The sequence below is a fragment of the Trachinotus anak genome, unplaced genomic scaffold, assembly GCF_046630095.1.
Source record: "Trachinotus anak isolate AG129_WGS33_773 ecotype Australia unplaced genomic scaffold, CSIRO_AGI_Tana_v1 ptg000008l, whole genome shotgun sequence".
Classification (NCBI taxonomy): domain Eukaryota; kingdom Metazoa; phylum Chordata; class Actinopteri; order Carangiformes; family Carangidae; genus Trachinotus; species Trachinotus anak.
In genome coordinates this window covers 8,158,314-8,180,297 of record NW_027273859.1, presented here as the reverse complement: position 1 = coordinate 8,180,297, position 21,984 = coordinate 8,158,314, and the positions used below count along the sequence as shown (strand labels likewise).

The window sequence follows — 21,984 nt, the reverse complement described above, 5'->3', positions numbered from 1 at the left end:
TAGGGTAATGTATGGGGAGTACTATAGCTCTTCCTACAAGTCAAAACAAAGTGCATTTCAGTTGTGTGTGTGGCCATTGACTGCCTAACACTGCCTGCAAAGCCCCACACAAGAGCTGCTCTACCATGCGCTGTTATATTTAAAACCATTAGGTGGTAGTTCTACAGTGAGTCACCATTTCCAATTTTCTTGCTTCCCTTTCTTTCCACTTTCCGCTACTGAGTGACCCATTACATGCTCCCAGTTTGCAGGAAAATGGTCTTCAGTGATTACTTTATGATGATTCTGTTTGAACCAAAGCAAGCCAGCTGGCTTTTGTGTGTGCCTCGAACACAACAATAAAGATTTAGGTCAGCCTGATCTCATGCTGTAACTGTCATTTTGTGCTTTTGTATAAATGCGTCTTTGTGTGGTTAAATGTAGCTTTTTATAAAAGGGATTTGATTAGGCCACTGTGTTCGCACAAAACCAGAACCAAAGCTCGTCTATTGCTCAGAAGATCAATATTGTCTCAATGTCACTGATGTCCTCACATCTCAGATGACGGAATCAGTCTGACTTCACACAGAATTTAAGTGAATATTAATTTGATTTGATTAATTTGAATTGATTGATCTTCACCATTCACTTTATTGTGCTTTGGAAGTATTGTTTCTATTATTGCGGTCTGGTCTACTATTTCAGGCAAAAGATCACAACAGTCAAACTGTCAAACTTCACACATGGTCCTTATCTTCCACTAGTTTTTCCTTTGCACTAGTCTTTCCCTCCTACAGTATCAGATTTTGCTCATCTTTCATCAGTTTCAGCTGTAAATCATCTGCCTCAGCCTTGGCTGTTCCCCAGCTTAACTGTGCTTTGAGCTGAGTGCCAGTATATACAGTACAGCCACGCTAACATTTGTATGTTAACAGGTCTACAGTTAGCATGCTAACACATGTGAACTGATGGATTCTCACTAGCTGATATTTACATTTGCCATCTTGCTATGTTAGCGTTAATTTCAAAATAAAGCTGGGGTTAATAGGAATTTAGTCAATGTTTCTAGAGATGTCCCAACATGAATAAAATATTTCTGGCTCATCCTCTGTTGTCCATGAATGTCTCTTCAGTCTTGTACACTGCCAGTATGACTAAAAACCTTACACAAGACACCAGTATATCAAGAAAAATATTGTTTTCTTTCATCAGCAGTTACGTTGGAAACATTCATAACTGTACAAGACTTGATATAACAAGCTCTGTAGTAATAACTGTTTCCTGTAGCTTAATGGATGTGTAAGTTTTTCAGTCACAAGTCCAAAGTACCTTTCTCTATTGTTCTCTAAACTGCTATGTTTGTTTTTTTTTCTGTTGCAGGGGACAAGAGCAGCATATTCGCTATGAACACATATACCTACCCGAGCCTAGCGGCCAGTCAGAGGTGGAGTATGCAGAGATCAAACGGCCTCGTTTAGAGATGGGACCAGAGTCTATGATGAGGCCTTCGTCCCACCGGCAACCATTGTCTCTAGGAGGGGCTGAGGATATGGCGAAGGTCAGTAGCCACTATAACATTCATTAAAGGATTTTGACAGTTCCGAATATATTGCAGCAATATGGCCAACGAGGTGATTGCCAGGAAGAACTGCCAGCCAAGCATTAAAATGCTATAGTGTAGAGAGAAATAACTGATGTGTTCAGAAATATGATCATATAACAAGCTGTCTATTTTCACAATCATTTTAAAGATATACTTTAATGTTAGAAATACATTATTATTTTGAAAATCATGGTTAGGGCCTCCGAGGGTTTGATAAATTCTGATTCATAATGTGGATACTCCTCATCAAAAATGTTACGACTGCATTCTGGAGATCTTGTGTTTTTTGGATTAATCCCAGTGCTTCAGAGCCACAGAGGATATTATTAGACACGTCGGCGATTCTGTATTGTAGGAGCTGGAGCTCTGTGAGCAGCAGTGGGAAGACTAAGGGAGTTGTGAAACAATTAATAAATAATAGAGCTGACCTAGATTTCAAAAGAGCAAGGAAGAAACTGTGTGAACTGCACATCAAAACGACTTGCTTGCTGTGTAGAACCGCTGATGGGGAGGTGTTCCTGACATTACACAGAGAGCTTCAAACTGCCAGGGGAGGCAGACAGCCAAGGAATGGTAAATAGATACACCAATAACAGAAGGTACAGTTTAAAAAAACAAAAAACATTGACTCTTAAGCTAGCAGGCAGATATTCAGGAATGCCAGTAATTCCCTTCAGAGGAGCTTGGGCTGTAAAACCATTATATAAGTCATGTCAGATGCAATCACTGCATGGAGCAAGATCCCATATGATAGTGGGATAGAGCGAGAGATGGGAGGTGGAGAAAGTGTAGAGAGGCACAGATAAAGGGGGAAAAGGAAAGGGAGGAGGAGGAGGAGACAAAGACAAACAGGAAAAGTAGGCAAGAGTAGGCCAGTAGTATCAGACAAAGCTGAAGTTTGCATCATGACTCACATGGACAGTGAGTCAGAGAAACAAAAGCAACATGTTGCTACTGAACACCATTATGCAGTCATCCTGAAATTGTGGTAAAAAGAAAATAAGATGGAAGATCAGATTTAGAAAGAGAGACAAGGGGGCTCTCACAAAATTTCTATGCATATCATTCTTACCATATAAGCTCAAAGAGTGAGGAGTGCTGCTGGTGCCATGGGATATTTAAAAATCTATATGTGACAAAGCCGACTAATGTCCCCTTCAAACCAAAACAGTAATGCTGGACAAATGTGTTGGCAGCGGGTCTGAATGAGTATCTGCAACGTAGTGATAAGTGATATGCAGTAACTGTCAATATTAGGTTGTCGCAGATATATTGGTATCAGTGTGTATGTTGGCAATGAATTGCAAGACACTGTAGAACAGAAATTCCAGAGTTAGTTTTACAACATTGTTGCCTTTACATTGTCTGACACCAGAGAGAGCTGAAAGATGTATTTTTTTAATGGTAACACTCAGTATGTGTTGGCCACTATTCTTAAATAACTTGGGTTGAAGAGTCCTAATCAAAAATGTTTATTTATATTAGGTTCTTAAGTAAGCCGGCTGATGTATTGTTATCAGATATTGATATTGGTATCGGCTCAAAAATCCAGTATTGGGTGGGCTGTATTCACACCCCCTCCCCTCAGCTTGGGTCGAATGCTGGTCAGACACTTGCCTGGTTTAGGAGATCAGGTGTCTTTTCTCAAGATAGACATTAAATTACTGGTATTGATGTGTGAATGTGATTACACACACACACACACACACACACAGAGAGAGAGAGAGAGAGAGAGAGAGAGAGAGAGAGAGAGAGAGAGAGAGAGAGAGAGAGAGAGAGAGAGAGAGAGAGAGAGAGAGAGAGAGAGAGAGAGAGAGAGAGAGAGAGAGAGAGAGAGAGAGAGACACACAGAGACACACAGAGAGAGAGAGAGAGAGAGAGAGAGACACACACAGAGAGAGAGAGAGAGAGAGAGAGAGAGACACACAGAGAGAGAGACACAGAGACACACAGAGAGAGAGAGAGAGAGACACACAGAGAGAGAGAGAGAGAGAGAGACACACAGAGAGAGAGAGAGAGACACACAGAGAGAGAGAGAGAGACAGACACAGAGAGAGAGACAGACACAGACACTTGAGCGTGGAGATTCAGTCTTGACCTTGAGAACGTAGAGTGTATCTGTGACAAAATAATTTAAACTCATGTTACAATTTTAAGCTTTTTTCTGGACCATTTTCACACACTTATTCACCTTAAAACAGAACTTCATTTGGTACTGAAGTAATACAGTTCAGTGTAATTCAGTGGTTGAGCAGTGAAGTGTAGACTGGCGTTTTTATTAACACTGACTGCCAGACATTACTGCTGTGGACTGCTGTATTATTACCGTTAAGTGCCTTGTAGTTCCAGTGTTACACACATGCCTACAGTTGCATGTTTTATACATAATCTCCTGAACACCTCCCACCAGCCCTTTGCCTTTTTACTTGATGTGTCTGGCAAATCAATGTTTGCTTTATATTTCCAGTCACAATAGCACCAGCTGTGTATCTGGGCTGATGACCTTATTTGCACAGGATGTTCAGTGATCAGGGACAAAACATGTCACTAGTCAGAAGACACTGGCCTGAACAAGACTATCTACATCCAGAGAGTGATAAGAAGGATCCTCCAGTGTTTTGGTTTTTGTGCCTGTGTTTATCAGAGCGCAGAGCGGCTGTGAGATGTACTGTGCCACTGAAACCAGCTGTGTATTGCAGCAGTTTAGGGAGACTTGAGCCACGTAGATAGTTTCATTACTTACGACCACTTACCACTTACTTTACACAAATGTAAATAAATTATAACAGAAAAAAAAATTATATATAGTTATTTTTGTACTAGTAAGGCAGTCATTATTTTAAAGACACTTTTAAAGAGTTGCTTGACCCATTGGTTTTCCCCATCCTCTTATGTACCGGTACATGTATCCTGTCTGATTACTTGGAATTATTGTAATAATGATGACAGATTTCTGAAAATATTTGATAGTTGCAGCCCTGCATTAAAGGCAACACCCATGGAGCAGCAGTAGTCCACAGTGAAGAACTTTACAAGACATAAATTACAATCTTTTTTGTCTTTGGCTCAAGGAACAAAGCATAAATAATAAATAAGGTCTGTTGTTGATGACGGTCCAAGTTCAAAGCAAGGCCGCCCACACAACTTACACGCCTGAGGTTTTCTTGCATTTTAAAGATTTTCATTTAGCTTTGAATCTCAACCTTGTTAAGATGTTGGAGCCTTACTGAGACGACTTTTACTCCTTTCTGTGTTTGCTTTAGCTCTTGTTTATATTGTTTAACATTTTCTCATGAGATTCAGGAAGGAACTCTTTCTTCAGTCAGCCCAGGTTCACTAGCTTCGTGCACCTGCTGCTGTGTTCTTCACATAAGTGTGGCCTACATGTCCACACCACTGTCACCACTGTGAACAAGAGGTTGAAGTCAGGATGTATACGGCTTTATTCAACTGTCGTCTGGAAAACATACACTTCAGCCTACGTGACTCAGTCACACGGGCTGGTGCTCACTAAACAGAACACATTCACACAGACACGCTACAACGCCCAGAGGTAATTTAAATAAAACCTGATGCATGCACAGCCTTAGACATCATGCAGGGGAATGTTCTAAATGTGACTGGGGTTGCCAAGGGCATATAAGCTGTAAGCTGCGCTGGGCCGAGGGCTTAGCTATCGGCCTGTGACCTTTTCACACCATGTCACAGGTGTAGTAGCTGTTGATGGGCTGCTGCACTGCTGACATGTACAGAGGACAGTGTAGGGCACAAGACCACAGGGAAAAATCCAGTCCTGGAGAGAGTAGACTACTTTTGTCTTGATAGTTTAATTATTCCATAAAATCTCTGCTGGTTAAACTCTCTCTAAACAGAGTGTGCAGCAGAACAAAGTGAGTTAAAACAAAGTCCAGAGGCAAAAATGACAGGAATTCAAGATCTATATATAAGAAAAAAAAAAACCCCGTACTGTTGAACATGTGATGTCCCTCTTGTGACTGTGGTGACCATGCATCCATGTTGTGTAATATCTGGTTTTACATCACCATAAATTTGTTGCCTGAGATAAATGCCTGGCATGCTCACCTGTAACACAGGCCAGGAAGGACGTTGTTTTAGACAAATCAAGCCATCCAAGGAGCTCTTTTCGTTTTTCCTTTTTTATATTTATGCGTGATGATTTTTTTTTTTGTGACTAAATGACTTTGGCAACATTGGGCTTCTTGATCTAGGACAGCCCTTTAACATCAACAGCGCTGACATTTTCAATCACAGCACATCTATGGGGCTGTCATGCAGGCTGCCTAGTCCAGATTGGCCCATTTACATAATCTTCATTTCAGACATTTAAAAATAACGCAAAACAAAACCAAAGCTGGATCATTTATGGAGGATGTAACTGTGGAATGCTCACATACAGTACATACAAAAAGCAGGAACACACACACACACACTTATCACAAATAGACGCTACCCCTGCAGAGCAAGTGGGCCCTCTCTTACCATTTGTGTCTGTGTGTGTTGCTGTTATATAAACTGGTGCATGTAACAGCAACACGGTTTCCACTCTTGCTTTGCATGTGAACGGATTACTGAGAATTGGCTTCAAGCGTGAGCTTTCGAAGGCAGCACATGAATGTGTATGTGGTCCAGAACACCTCATCAAACTGCGTGGGAGACATCAGGAGGCCTGACAGGCTAAAGTTAAAATCATATTCATGTGTGGAGAACAGCAGTCACTTTGGAAAGACAAATATGCCTTGTAAGGGGTGCAATAGAAGACAATCATTCAGGTTACTTTCTTCAGGAACTGAACTGTTGATGACTGAAAAGAAAAAGTTGTCTTGTCTGATGTTGCACTGGTGTAATTTATTTTTTTTGGGGGGGGGGGGGGGGGGGGGGGGGGCTTTCAACACATGTATTCTCCAAGAAGAATCTGATTGCTTTCAACCACAACTCCCTGAAGCACAACAAATGTGCCAGGGATGAATTGAAATGAACCCTGGTCATCTTAATTAGAGCATAAACAATTAGTTGATTAAATGGGCAGATAAGTAATTGGTAATTTGATAAAAATTGTTAATTGTTTTTTCCTGTTTTATTTTTTTTTTTAGTGCACCTGTTTTTAATGCACATTTTTAATTTGCACATAGAAAAAAATAACAAAGTCAAAGTATTGTAATATTTTTGTTATGCTTGATTAAGGAGAAGAAGTTTTGATGTGATGTGTGACTTAACCGTCCACTCAACCCTCTGCTTGAATGTAGAGACTGAAAACTGCGGCAGATCTGCGTAGACTAACAGTCACACTCCTCAGTTTAATGCATGAAACAAACAGAAAGGCCATGTTTACATCAGGCTTCCACATAGTTTTTGTTTGTTTGAGGTTTGACTGGGCTCTTTTATTTACGTCATCTCATCACACCATCCCCCTGTGCTGTGGTTTAGTGGCACCTGACTGGAAAATGTGTGTTGAATGACAATGCACAGAGGCTACATTCACTCAGGAGTTTGCTACTGTCGTTTAATGAATCTCCTCTCTCTCATCTGTACGACTGCTCATTTGATGAGCCGCACTGTGTATTGTTTGAGTGTCAGACACGCACCATTTCCATTTTTCTGCCAGAGGACATGGCTAATAAGCACGTCCCAAATTTGATCTGCTCACACAGGGTACAACCCTTCAGATTTTGCCTCTACACCTTGAAACAGAGTCTTTCATATTTCAAACAGTCTCTTAAGCAGAGCCAGCCGCCAGCACTCTGGTGCACAATCCTAGTGAGGGAGGCTGTGACCTCATATTCATTAGTGTGGTTTAGTGACACTGAGACACTACACTTGCTTTCATTACCCAGAGGACTTAATTACTGGTGTGTGTGTGTGTGTTACCTTCCCAAAGGATACACAGACTATGTTTGGATGATTTCTTATAAAGTAACCTCCAGACCTTGCAATCAGAAGAACACAGGGATGCTTTCAAAAGGAAAGAGAAGAAATGAAAACTTTTATCGGTGAGGGTCAAGACATATCAAGAGGGTCTTTATGCTGTGTTGTTTGTCAGATAGCTGTGGTTACAATGACTTTCAGTCTACAATCAGTTTAATCCAAACATAGTGTAGACATGTCTTACCTCATGAAATTCCTTTAGAAATATTCCTCCGTCCTCATTCCCCCCTCTCACTTCAGATTCAAATTAAATTAATTTATTGTGTTTGACTTTTGACTGAGTGTAAAATTGAAAACACTCAGGACACCCATAATATTATGTACATCTTTAACATCTAACCATGCTTTTCTCTGTTGCATGTCTGTAGGAGCGTGGGAGTGCCATGGGGAAGCTGGAACCCATCTCCCCCGTGAGCCCGGTCCAGATGGACCCCGACTTGGATCTTGTGCCGGCTCGCTTCTCCAAGGAGGAGCTCATCCAGAACATGGACCGTGTGGACAGGGAGATCACCATGGTTGAGCAGCAGATCAGCAAGCTTCGCAAGAAACAGGTCTGCACACCTCTAGCTCTGGTCGTAAATTTGAGATCATATTGGCTTGCTTTGTGTGTAGAGATTGCAGACTGATGTCGTCTCATTTTTTCCTGTTTATCTCTGTGATTTTTGTTGAGGAGTCTCGGTTGTCCTGCTGTGGATTTCTGTTAACCTGTAGCACCTAGCACCACTGCAGCACTAGATGGATTTTTGGTGGGAACATATGACATATGCAGCAGAAGTAGCTTCGCAAACTACAAAATACAAATATATCCATCCACTGAAAAACAGGATGAATAATAAGTATATTTAATCTGTCATCTGCAAGTGTATTACATTTTTTGTTCACTTTGTGACAGGAAAGTGGTAAAAATGTTTTTTGTGGTACACGTGACCTTCCTAGAAGGCAATCTAGGAAGGCATGTACATTTTGGTGTGCAGCTGAATATGACCCAAATTTTTTGAAATGGTGTTTAGGTACTTAAAAGTCATTTGTAATGGTGTTATTTTGTGCACAACTGGTAAGAAGAGCTGATATGTGACAGTGAAGAAAGTGGAGTGTACACAGTGTGATGTCATTCATGTGCATTTTGAGCAGGCAGACGAGTGAGTATGCCTAAAAGCATGATCAGGTACCTAAGTGTTTGTTCGTCATGCTTGTAGATGTGGAAGTCTTTGCCAGTGCTGACGTCCTTGTTACATTTTCTTAGTGGCAGCGTTTAGCGTGTTTGAAATGTTCATGTGCAGCGTTCCAGTGTGGCTCTCCCTGCCAGGCTATAGTTGGCATTGCTGCAATAAAGTCTTAAACAGCCTTTGCTGTGTTGTAATCGCTGCATTCAAGCTTGTAGCTGTTTCTCACTCAGTGTACCACGATTCTGTACACGCACTCCTCCAGGCAGCTGCATTCCCACTTCTCTTCTCTTCTCTTTGGCTTTTTATTTAGGAGAAAAGTAGGTTAAAAATATATAAGGCTATAAATAACAGCTTCCCCGGGGGAGGAGGAGGATTATGGTGGAGGTTTTTTTGACTGCTAAACCACTCATATCCCTGCCACACTGTCTCCTTTCTGGCCGACTGCCATGTGCAGTGGAGAAACTGTGTAGTCAAGCTCACTCTTTTCCACTCAGGTCCCTCCTCCACCCTGCATGCTGTTATACTGTTCAGTACACTCGGTTATTACAAACAAATGATAACATTAGTTTAATTTATTGATGACAGATAGGTGCCATCAGTTTTATCTGATAGTGTGAAAGCTGATGAAATGGCTCTTGATCTTTTTATTATACTGCTCACAACTCTCCACTGTAGCAGCTTGTGCTAACACTGGTTTTCCAGTCTGACAAGCTACTCCACAGGAGGTTCATAGCTTTTGATGTGACAGACTTAAAGTACTGATTATGATAAGTTTAAACATTGTAGTAGGAGAATCTAACTGAAATTATTTAGATGGAAAATCTCCATTAGTTTAGAATGGCCTCCAAATAATTTACTAATACTTTTCCAAGTCCCAGGCTAACATGGATTAGGTACAGCTGATAAAATCTACCTACAGCAACATTACACCTGCTGAAGTACATGGCTGTCGGATGAAAATAAGAAGCCTGCTATCTGAGTGTTTGTTAATAGAAAAGATTTAGTCTTTCATGAATCTGGGTCTTTTGCCAAATTGCAACAGGAACCAAAATAAAATCGTACTCCAACCTTGGAGTTGAAAATTCTGAATGATTGAGAGGCTCAGCTCTTCTGCTTACAACCATAAATCAAGTGTTTTTATGGATATTTTTTTACAGTCCAACTCTCTTCAAGCATTAAAACATCTGGACTAATTAAGTGCCATGGTAAAACTTTATTTAAAGAGTCCTGGCAGAGGTAGAGGATGGGTGGGGCTTGGGTCTTAGGTTACCGCCAGCCTGTGTCGTGTCAGCCAAGCTCAGGATGGCTGGTTTATTTTATTTTACTCTGTGGTGGGTTTGGAACGGGAAGAGGGGGAGGGTGGGGGGTCTCCATGGGAATGTCTGTGTTTCCCTCACCAGATGCTTATCCAGGCCTATCATGGCACATGATGATCCATCTTGCTCTGCTCTCATGTGGATCCTCTGGAGGCCTTCTTTCCCCTTCTGAAGCCCCTGACAGGAGATGAGAGGGAGGAGTAGGAGCGGGGGGGGGCAGGGTGGCTGTAGGGGGCTGACTTAACTGTACATCACACTGGCGACACTAGGCCTTGGCCTCCAGATAGCTAGTTAGAAGCTGGATAGAGTCTACTTCTGTCTCCAGCTCACAGCCTGCACAACACAGACTGTGTCCAAACATTTTGCAGAAAATTTTGTTTTACTTTTAATATCACAGGGTCTTTATGCTTTGGCTTGAGTCAACAGTTATTTTTGCTGATAGTTTTGTGATGTTTGTCAAAGTTAGTGGCTGAAACATATTTGCTTAAATAGACAAAAACATGTTTTTGGTGTTCTTCCCTTTAACAGAAGGGAGAACATCTCTTTATGGTCTTTGAATTGGGCCTGTGGGATTTAAAATTGTGATATTGACATGAAGCTAAAATGTAGATAGATTTTGATTTGGGTGCTTTTGATTTTTGATTTTTCAATTATATCTTCTAATAAAAGGTTTTTAACCAGATATATAAATTGCTTTTCAGATAACAAGGCCCATTTTCTGTTTTTGTACTTTTTGAAGTTCAGATGAAATTCAGATATGATTTAATTCACATCAGTATTTTGTATGATGGGGAAGAAGACCAAGGTTAAACTGGATGGTGCTAAAACAGTTTAGCTGTATCGCTAACAAGTAACTTAGACAGACACCCAAAAAGAGTTGCACTGCTAAGTTGTTGACAAGACAAACGTTTTGCTCATATGACACATCCTACATACAGCACCTCATTATGTGTGTGAATGTGTTGGAAATGCTACTTTCTGTGTGACTCAGGAAAATTCAATGTATGAATTATTTAACTGTATAAAGACTTTCTGTCTCATTACCACCTGCCATTATCACAGGCGGAAGGGAGTTGGTGCTTCCACCTGCTGCTTATTGACATAGTTAAGTGTGGGAGGATTAATGATGCTGACTGGTCCATTTACTCCTTTTTAACATCTGGATAGTTTGTGCAGTCAGATGGTCGTCCCTCTCTCAGGCTTCTTGCTTGTAATTACACATGGCTTTGTTAGTTTCTGATAGCTATCCAATCTGCCAAAGGTGCAAGAACCATCTAAATGTAAATGGGATATTGGAGCCAAACACTGCTATTGTATCAATGTGCTATTCAGGCTCTTTCTGAATGTCAGAACAGGTTTCCCCACTTCCCTCTCTGTACACCACCTAGGGATGAGTGAGGGACAAAGAAGCACTGACTGAACTCTACATGACTGGCAGTGCAGCATAAAGGTTGATGGGTCCCTACAAGTTTCTCTATTTTAGTTCTCTGACTACCCCCAAATTCTTACTTGCTGTCTGTTTCTGTGCTTTGTTCACTATTCACAGTAGACAGTACCTCGAAGTTGTGGTTGGTTATAAGCCAGAGTGACTAGTAAGGTGGAGGAACTCTGCTGTTTTCCAGTATTTGTCCGGTGTTAATTTCCCACATTTCCCCTCCCTTAATTTCTCTCTCTCTCTCTCTCTCTCTCTCTCTCTCTCTCTCTCTCTCTCTCTCTCTCTCTCTCTCTCTCTCTCTCTCTCTCTCTCTCACTCACTCACTCACTCACTCACTCACTCACTCACTCACTCACTCACTCACTCACTCATATATATGTTGGATGTTCTACCCGCACAGCATGCACTGGCTTTGTTTACAGGCTGTTGTGGTAACTCTTTGATTAACTAGGCCCTGGGGAGTTAATAGCTATTACAGCTAATAGGACAGTTAGTGTAGTCCCTGCTGGAGAGCTGGGGGTGGGACGGTTGCTCTAATGCACAGTCTTGAACCTTGCAACAGGAACTGGTGAGCCACAGGTCTTCCTGGTAGATCAGGGCCCTCCAAGTGGTAACCGACATTTATGTTTTTGTGTGTATTACAGCAACAGCTGGAGGAGGAGGCTGCAAAGCCTCATGAGCCAGAGCGGCCCATCTCACCGCCACCCAGCGAGGCCAAGCACCGCAGCTTGGTGCAGATCATCTACGATGAGAACAGGGTCAGTAGAATACACACATGCACATACACACACAGCAAATACTCACAAGCCCACCAGTCAAAATGTCCTTGCTTTTAAATTTTGTTTTATTTGATCACATATGCAGTGTATTCATTACCACAAGTGAATTGAACCCATGGTTCAGTGCTGTTTCACTGGGCTGATGCAAGATAACAAATTAAGCTAAGCCTGTCTCTGAATCCTCTCCGGTACCTGGTATGGTTATTTTTTCCCCATGTCAGGGACGGGGAGATTACCTCACAGAGCCTGTAAGGTAAATTAGTGGGCCCAGCAGGTGTGCCTTTTTTGAACAAACCACAAAGTTCCTAATTTTACCATGAGTGGAGCCACATGTTGTGTGTTTCTGTCATCACATTTCATAAACATCAGACAAAGTGTAAAAGTCTTGACGTGTATATAATAGTGAACAAAGTACTGACGCTTTGAAGAGACTCCTATTTGTTTTTCTTGGAGATCTGTCATTTTTGTCGACCTTGTTTGATGTAATCCTCAGAAAGCCTCATCAACAAAAGCAGATTGTGTCACAATGTGTTCATCTCCTACCTCAGTCTCCCACTCTTTCCTCTCAGGCAAGGCAGAACTCTTGCCTAACAGAGTAAGCTACTAAAGGTCAGCATAGCAGGGACGATGAATCACAGACTTACAAATGCACACCCTACAAGGTGTCAGGAACAAACACTGACACAATACTTTGTCTTTGATCATCTGTACAGGTATAGCAACATAGTCATTCTTTCAAGAACAGAAAAGCAGGGCACCTGGAAGGTCATATTAACCTGTTTGGAAGAGTTAGGTTGGTCCTAGTCACAGCAATCATTGCATGCAATGGTGCTCTGGGCAGAAGATTACCTCTATAATGGAGTGATTCTCAGCGCTCTCAGCCCCCCTAGTGGTGAAATGCACAAGTCTCCTTTTTATTGGAATTGGCATTTGAGGCAGGGAACTCCCCTCACGCTGTCTCACACCCCACATTTAACCTCTTTGAACAAACCCCCTATGGGACACAAGTAATAATCTTAAAACTCCACTGTTCAGAGGAAAATGTCTCTTGAATGTTTTGAACAGCTTCTCTGACACATTCAAGGCAAATCATTTTCATAGGATGACAAAAGCAGTGTAGAGAAAATACAAGTGGAGAAGCTAGTTCGAAATCCCTTGGCAAGCAAGCTTGCACCCTGCTTAAGTGTCATTGAGAAAGAGGCTAAATCCTTCACAGTTCTTGGAATAGTGTGGTGACACTTTGCTCTAACCTGCACAGATGCCCCCAGATAATCACCAAAATGCCCCGAGAAGGCCTTTTAAAGGGGACACCACAGCACAGGGAGTGTCCTTCGTGACTCGCTCCCTTGTGGTCATCAGGCACAGCTAAATCACAGCACTTTCATACAGCAGCAGATTGCTCAAGACTCATCTGAAAGGCTGGTTTAAGAATGACTCATAGCTTACTCCACCATGTAGCCTGACCTCTGTAACACTTTCCACTTCCCTCTGACTGGCAGGATGTACTCTGGCCTACTGCCTGCCCCCCTAACCTCGCGCTCTCTCACTCTACTTTGCAACAGTGACAACATAGCATTTACTCATCCACTTATATCCATATTCATTGTTTTAGTTACTGTAACATTTATTATTTATTGATCCCTTAATGATTACCATTACCTAGGTCCCATTTACACTAGGGATGTCAATCGCATGCTTGTCCATAGGTAACTCGTGATTAACCACAAATTAATCGCACATTTTTAAAATCTGTTCTAAATGTACCTTAACGGGATATTTTTCAAGTTTTTAATACTCTCATCAACATGGGCGTGGACAAATATGCTTGCTTCATGCAAATGAATATTTATTATTATAGCAACAATCCAAAACAATGACAAATACCGTCCAGAATATTCTCCAGAATAACCTCCAAGGTACTGCATGCAGGCTTTGAAGCTGAACTTGCTGTTCAAAAGACCCTTTTCTTAATCCATTTCTGCTGGAGAGGGTTTGTTTCTGCTGCCATCCGCAATGTTACTGCTGCGTCGCTTCCTGATTTCCCGAACTACAGGGGGCGGGCTGAAGGTCATAATCACAAAATGTGCGTGTGTTAATCGTGCATCAAAAAAATTAGTGGCGTTAAAAAGAATTTGCATGAACTAGTTATTATCGCATTAACTTTGACAGCCCTAATTTACCCGTCTTACACAACAACATCTCTGCTAGTTAGCTAACAACTGTTCATAATCTGAAACAAACGCAGAGATTACTTGGTCTGTGAATGACACAAAAGCCTCTCGCTCTCCAAATACAGCTCACTGCTCTGCCACCCACACAGGTAATTTAGTGGTTGCCTGTATCATGAAACTATCAAAAGCTATGACTGTTTTCTGTCTGGAGCGGTTTTGCTATTGATTTCAGTGTCACTTCAGCCTCTGTTGTCGCCGGGACAGACCATGTAAATGGCTTTCAATTCATTTTATTTCACACAAATCAAGATACAAGTGTACAAGTAAGAGCATACAAACGTGATTATAGCAATGGATGAAAATGGGACACCTCAATAGGATTTTGGAGGAGTAAAATCTAGGTATGCATCATGGAGAGGTGGTGGCATTTTACACCTTTTCAGCACCTGTTTCGAACGTTTGTTGAATGTATTTAATCCTGTTTTTTTTTTAACATCAGTTAGCTATCCAATCTGTCCAAGGCACATGAAGAAGGTATGTGTAAACAGGGCGTTACATTAAAGCTTAATGTTACACGTCAGGCCCGTGGTGCGTGTATATATTGGTATATGTGTGTTTAAGCACCTGAGTATAATTACTTCAGCTTCAGCTTGCCTTTTTGAGCTGGTGTCACTGCGGTGTCATCTGTCCCCTCTGGGCTCAGTGTCACCAGCTCTCTCAGACAGGGTTACAGCCGCATTTCTACTGACAGCCCATTGTCAAACCCCGGGGACGGCTCAACTCAAGTTCACTCCTCTCATATTTGGGACATAGCAGTCGTGGACACGAACACAAGAAAAGACAGCCCCACTGAGACTGCATTATTATAATTCTGTTGAGCTATGCTAAATCCGCATGTCTGTGCCGTATTAAGATGCCCTTAAAGAGCTCTCTCTCTTTGTTTGCCTCTCTGTTTTCTCTGTTTCTCTCTCTCTGTTTTTCCCTTTATGCAATGTTCAAAAGGTTTGTAGTGTTGTGATTTTAGTCACAGACAGTGTTATTTTCATAGGTTTGTCCCAAGTTCATGCTGAACATTTCATTTAAGGGACCATGTAATCTGCTGGGAAATGTCTTGTTGACAGCAGGCAGCATGTACAACCGTACAACAGCTATGGTTTACAGCTCGTGCTGCCACTTCCAGAGCAGCAGTCCTGTGTGCTACCACAGGGAGGGGGCATGATTAAAGTCATGGAGCAGCCTCTGTACTTCGGTCTTGTGATGTGGTTGTGTGTGTGTGTGTGTGTGTGTCGGTGTAATTGAACACACTTTTAGAGAAAAGGAAATATTGCATCCTATCCACCCCCCTCTCTTGGTTGCTAAGTTTGCCCTTTCTAGTATTTAATGTGAAGCCATATTCCAGAGTTTTCAGGTCAGTATCATTCAGCCTTTTTTTCAAAATTTGCTGAAAGAATCGCGGCCGGGAAATGAAGAGAAATCCTTGAGCCTCCCTACTCCCTGAGGATGAAAGGCTGCTTTTAATAATTGCTGCTCATTAACTGCTCCTGTAGTGAGCAGGCTCTCTGAGGCAATACTCTGCAGCCTGTTACACCTACTCACTGGTGAGGAAGCAACAGGAGTGAGGGGACAAAAAGAAGATCAATGCAAAACGACTGAAGGAAGAATAATAGCATCATGGTACTGCATTTGCATTTGGATGACATGTTTTAATATCTGCAAATGTGAATCATCAGTTCTTCCTTTTGCCTCATGACGATGTAGAGAAAAGGCACAAGACTCTTTTAAAACTGGAGCCATGTACTTTGGCTTCCCGCACAGGTGACCCAGTTGGAAGCCGGTGTTTAGTCAAGTTAAGCTGTGTGCGTGAGCTCCTCTGTGGTCTTACCTCCTAGTCTGTTAGCGTGAGTCTTGCATACACTTAGGAGTAGATCCCAAACACCTCCTGTGTTACCTCCACAGCGAAGACAGAGTGAAAGGGACAAGGAAGCAGCATGACGTGGTGGGAGGTGAAAAATAAAGGTTAACACACACACACACACACACACACACACACGCACGCACACACCCGCATTGGCAGATTGTGTCTCTGTTATCACCTCTAAAATTTCTCCCACATCTTCCTCTCCATCCACCCCTCTCCCTCCCCGTACCTCCATCCTTTCTGCGAATGTGTCAGTCCTGCCGGTCTTGCTGCTCGGTCACTGAAGGAAATGAAGTGAGATGGAAAGCAGCGGAGCATGCGGTGTGTCACCAAGCAGGGTCTGTGTGATCGATGGAGCGGAGAGAGTGTACAGAGTGGAATGAGGAAAAGAGCAGAGCGAACATTGAGGGGGGTAGCCTAGGACACTGCACATACATTTGTCTGCTGGAGCTAAATATAATTGCATGGAGGAGCAGAGCTGCAGAGAGGTCATCCAAAGACATAGAAGGGAGTTTTTCGCTGCCCGTCTCCATGCCCCAACACCTCTCCTTCCTTGCTTTATGGTCCCTGCCAGGTGGTTTTGTTTTAAGGCTGATTGTTGTAGGTAGAGAGCAGGAGGTGAGATCTCTCTCTGTCTTTCATCAGATGTCTCTTATGAGATAAGCACCAAAGCTCTGTAGCCCCCCACCCCTCTCCTCCTTTCCCTGGTTTTTTTTTTTTTTTTTTTTGCTCTTTCTCTCCCACTCACTTTCTATTCCACTCCCACTTTCCTGCCTGCCTGCTCTTTCTCTCTCTGCTCAGGGGAGGTGAGTAATCTTTTTTTTTTCTGGGAGAGGAGAGAGAGAGAGCTGTGGCCCAGCTTGAGCTAAAAGCTCTAATAATAGTCAGAGCATCCATCTCCCCATCTAATCATCCATCCATCCATACATCCAGCAGCCCGTCCGTCCCTCTGCGCGTCCAGCGAGCAGTGGTGTAGCCTCTGTGTTCAAGTGAGCGTGCTCACTGCGTTGCCGTGGTGATGACAGAGGTGCAGCCAGCTTGCTAATGTACTACTTCTGTTTGTGTTCCCTCACCAGAAAAAGGCAGAAGAGGCTCACAGGATACTGGAGGGACTGGGACCCAGGGTGGAACTGGTGAGTGGAGACTTTGATTTTTATGTCATATTTCTGAGTCTGTCTTATCCTTTTTTATTTCCCACTCTCCCGTCTTTGCATTCTTGACATGTGGGAGCATTTTATTGAGGTTCAGGCTAGAGAGATGAAGGATGTTGGGGAGACACAAGGAACAACTCTGAGACACATGATGTCCCCAGCACTGGTATAAAATGATGAAGTAAAAATATTTGATTTCTGTATTCAAAGCTCCATTAAACAATATTGAACATATTGATGTTGAACAATGAGTAACAACAGAATGAATTACTAAAGGATTCTTTATACCCAAACCCACTGAAAATAGAAACACAAACATGCACAACACTTTTTACTTACATTTTCAAACTTTGGGCTTTGGCCCTGATGCACATTCACACCTTTGATTGCAATAATATTCTTTCACCTCTTTGTTTCTGTCATACATTTTCTCAAACATACATTATCTGTCTAATGTTTTAGCTTTCCATCTATCTAACAGTCTCACACACAAACACTCACTGGTTCTGTTGAAGGAATTACCTGTAGAGTCCAGACAAGATGCCGACAAAGCACTGAGTTATTAGGCTTCTGTCAGTCAGAGTTGTGAGTTATTCATGTTATTTGATTACTATTTCTGCAAACATTGTAATCCTGCATTTATCTGTGACAAAGTTAGAATCATATTGAAGAGATGTTGAAATAAAGTCTGTCATTTGACCTTCATCTGTTTCACAACTGAAAGTATAACTGATCCAATTTGATCTGCTTGTTTCTTCTCCTGTTCCAGCCTCTGTACAATCAGCCCTCTGATACCAAGCAGTACCATGAGAACATCAAAATGTGAGTGTATGCTTCCATATAAAGAAATTTTTTATATACACCCACTGAAGTGTACAAATTGCTGAAGAGTTTAACTATCAATAGAGGAGCTCACCTCAGATCTATGTGTTATATATATCTATGTGTTATATATATATATATATATATATATATATATATATATATATATATATATATATATATTAACTACAAAACATCTGTTGGTAAATATATGTATATAATGTATATAATCCTTTTAAAATAATGCATTCAAAGCCATAGCGATGGCCCTGAAAATCAAATACCAGAGTAAACCAAACTCAAATTCACCTAACCTGTTAAGCTCATTTAGAGCCATTAAATAATATAAATGGTTGACAGGCAGTCAGGAGAATTCTTGTTGGATTAGATCCTTGTTTTTTTAATTCTCTGTAAACTTACAGCTACGACCAGTAGAAAGTAAAACTTGGTGACCTTAGCAGCAATAAATTCCCTTTGTGGTTGTCACCTCAGCAAGAGGGACTTGCCACCCCCAGTTGGCAGACTGCAAAGTATAGCGTTTCAGAGAGGGATGTGAAATTGTCATTATCTGAACTTAGTAATGAAACTTACTGGAATAAACATGTGTAACGAGGGCAGCTGCAGACAGTGAAAAAATTATGATAATGCCTTATGGAAAAGGACTTACACTGTCAATGAAACTGTGCTATTCTAAGAAAATGCTATTATTTAACTTACTGTCAGTTCTGTTTGATTGCATGCCTATAATTTCTGTGTAAAGTGTAGTGTTTATTGTTTGCCTTCATTCATCCTGAGTTTGGCACCTGAATAAGGTGTAATAAAAGTATTGTTTTGATTGAGAAGTCTGAATCGTACGAACATTAGCTGTTATTTTGTCGTGAGGACATTGAATGTGTCATTAAAGGCTGCAGTAAGCTTCTATCACAGAAGTTGTTTTTGTATGCTTCAGAATATGTCTGTTAGCTGTCACCACTTCTGAGCTAACAAGATGGTAGAACTGTGTATAAGTGATATTCATATTCTTGTCACATAAGAAATGGGTTTTAGGTCAAAAATCAGCATTGCTTGCATAGACGGATGCAAAGGTACAGTAAGTCATATTTGTCTTTTTGCTGCTCAAGCTAAAGCTACACAAGTGAAACCAAACCTATAAAAACAAATATGCTTCTGAAAACGGATTAAAATAAGAATTGATTTCATATTTTGCCTCTGATATTATGACATGAAATATTAACAGCAGATTGCCTCTCTCAGCATTCATAGTTACATTAGGTGAATGATTGATGAATCATGTCAATTTTAGTGGGTATCTGCAGTTAGGGGAGCAGAAAGTACACAGCTTTGCGTGGCCCTGCCGTGTCTATCAGGAAGGCTTATGTGCATCTATAATCTTTTAAGGACCATAATTCACGAGGGCACATCAAAGGGCTGTAGGAGGGTTATCATAACTCGTCTCCTCCGTTGGCACAGTGGCATACCACAAGATGTATCTGACCCCTTAGCCACACACTGCTCTGTCTTCACTCCTTTTGATCCCTGCCCCGTTTGATCAGTATTATTGCCTCAAAGCAATTAACTGAAAACTCTCCTCTCTCCCTCCGTGTGTGTTATTAAATACCACTATGTTGCTTTGAGCCAGCACAATTGACTCCTTTGTTTTGCTAACCGGTTTGATAACCTTGGCACTCATCCCTTCCCGGATAGATGAGTACCAGTCCTCTGTGGAGCGCTCAGCATCTGAGTCTCCAACCCACTTCATCTCCTGCACACACAGTGTTATTACTGCTCAGCTGATGATAAATGCAGAATACCATAAAGACAAAATCAAACTCTGTACTCTGAAGAGCTTTTTCTCAGTTGTAGTAGTGCAGAACATCTGTCCCAAGTGTGTGTATAATGAATCTTTCAGCCATCATGTTTTGGAGGTATTATGCCAAATTACAGTGCTCTCTGATATCTCAGAAATGGCACAGGCTTAGGGCAGGACAAAGGAAACCATTCGTAGGGGTTCAGGGCTGCTAATCTTTCCCTTTGCCATCTGGTGTCCAGAGGACAATGCCATCTCTGTCTTTAAAGGGTTTAATCTATTAAACCTGTTTTTGCCATACCAAGTTAGTTCTCACCCATTATATGGCACAATATGTGTAGACATCCACAACATCTAGCTGGATTTGGCTTTATTTATCTGTCCTGCTGCAATGGCTTGGCTCAGTTTGCGTCTGTTTGTATGTGTGGGTGTGTGGGAGTGTTTATGTAGGTTGGGGGTTAAGGCTGTTTAGATTTAACTTGGGTTTGTTATTGCAGATAACATGTTTGGGAAATGAAGAATGGATCTTTTACTGTGTGTTTATCACTCTAGATCCTAAATGTTGTCATGCTATCTTCCAATTTGCACCAAACTCAAACGCCATGGGTAGCCCACTTCCTCGTCTTCTGTCCTTGCCTGTGACCCGAGGGACCCTGCAGCTCAGCCAAAGTGACTAATGTAGAATAAGATTACATTAATCAGTGGGGAACGTGACCTTACAACTGACAGATTAAGTGTCAGGAATAAAACTCTGTCTTGGAGCAGAGAAAGAGACAAACTGAGTGGCTGCCTAAGGAGATTACTGGCCCTGACCTTTATTTGAAGCACTGTGGCTGGCTGTTCCCAGCCCAGACAAGTTTTATAAGTTTGGCTCCCCTCGCTGTCCTTTTCACCCAGAAGCAAGTTTGAGTTTATCGAGCGGTGGCATACAAGGACAAGCATTGTTTGTGTGTGTGTCTGTACGAGCGCACCTTTTTTTTGTTTATTTATTGGGTAGAGAAGTGAGGCAGAAAAAGTGCAAAAGGGGGAACATGTGTACCTAAGAATCTGGAGAGCACCGTGTACTTGGATTTATTATGTGACAAATGTGATGAAAGCCAAAGCGTTGTCTGAATTGAGTGTTTTCTTGAATCTGCTCACCGTATGCCTTTCTTTCTATCCCTCTGCCGCTCTGTTTTCTCCACGCCTCTCGGCCTTCATCTCTCTCAGAAACCAGGCAATGAGGAAGAAGCTCATCTTATACTTCAAGAGGAGAAATCATGCACGTAAGCAGTGGGTAAGTGGAGATCTCCATATTTTTGACTCTTTGCTGGGACCCGGCCCATGACTGATGACTAGAGTGAAACTGTGCTGGGTGCTTCTTGATGTGAGTGGCCACTTTAGGCAGACCAAAGAGAAAATAGAGGTCTGTCAGTACAGTTACTGCGCCCTTGGGAAGTAATTGCTTTTGAAAAACCCAAAAAGTTCTCCCACACTATCACCTGAAAGGAAAACCTGGACTTTAAAAAAAAAATTTTTTATATACACATCTGCTGAATTCACTGTCAGCCAAACACTTAAGTGAGCATTATACAGGGTTAGTAACCTCTCTTTCTGCCAGTGATTGAGCGAGACTGAGCCAAAGAGCATGACTAAAAATAAAGCAGAGATCAATGGGAGTGAGCTCTGATGCTTCAGCCAGGCGGACATCTTAAAGTCAACTGTCCTGACAGAAAATCATTATTGCAAATCGAGTCTACAGTTTTACCATGAAATTTGCATCTACCCACATGTGAGGAACATGGTATAAAAACAGCTGTTTTCAAACTGCATCCAACCTTGGAGATGGTGCCGTCAACAGCTGTGCCATAGCTCTGCATTTATTATGTATTGCAGGTTTATGTGAGGTCAGAAA

The 21,984-nt window shown here is 41.8% G+C and overlaps 1 protein-coding gene across 10 annotated transcripts in view; it reads left to right on the top strand.

The window, feature by feature from the left end:
• Positions 1–21,984, top strand: part of ncor2 (nuclear receptor corepressor 2) — an 84,539-nt gene that overhangs the window by 23,730 nt on the left and 38,825 nt on the right. For all 10 annotated transcript variants that reach the window (XM_071482291.1, XM_071482295.1, XM_071482294.1 and 7 more), the window contains 6 exons: positions 1,360–1,537; positions 7,894–8,076; positions 12,087–12,200; positions 17,387–17,443; positions 18,231–18,283; positions 21,300–21,366. In XM_071482291.1, coding sequence (XP_071338392.1) covers positions 1,360–1,537; positions 7,894–8,076; positions 12,087–12,200; positions 17,387–17,443; positions 18,231–18,283; positions 21,300–21,366 — 652 coding nt within the window. The remainder of the gene's footprint in view (positions 1–1,359; positions 1,538–7,893; positions 8,077–12,086; positions 12,201–17,386; positions 17,444–18,230; positions 18,284–21,299; positions 21,367–21,984) is intronic.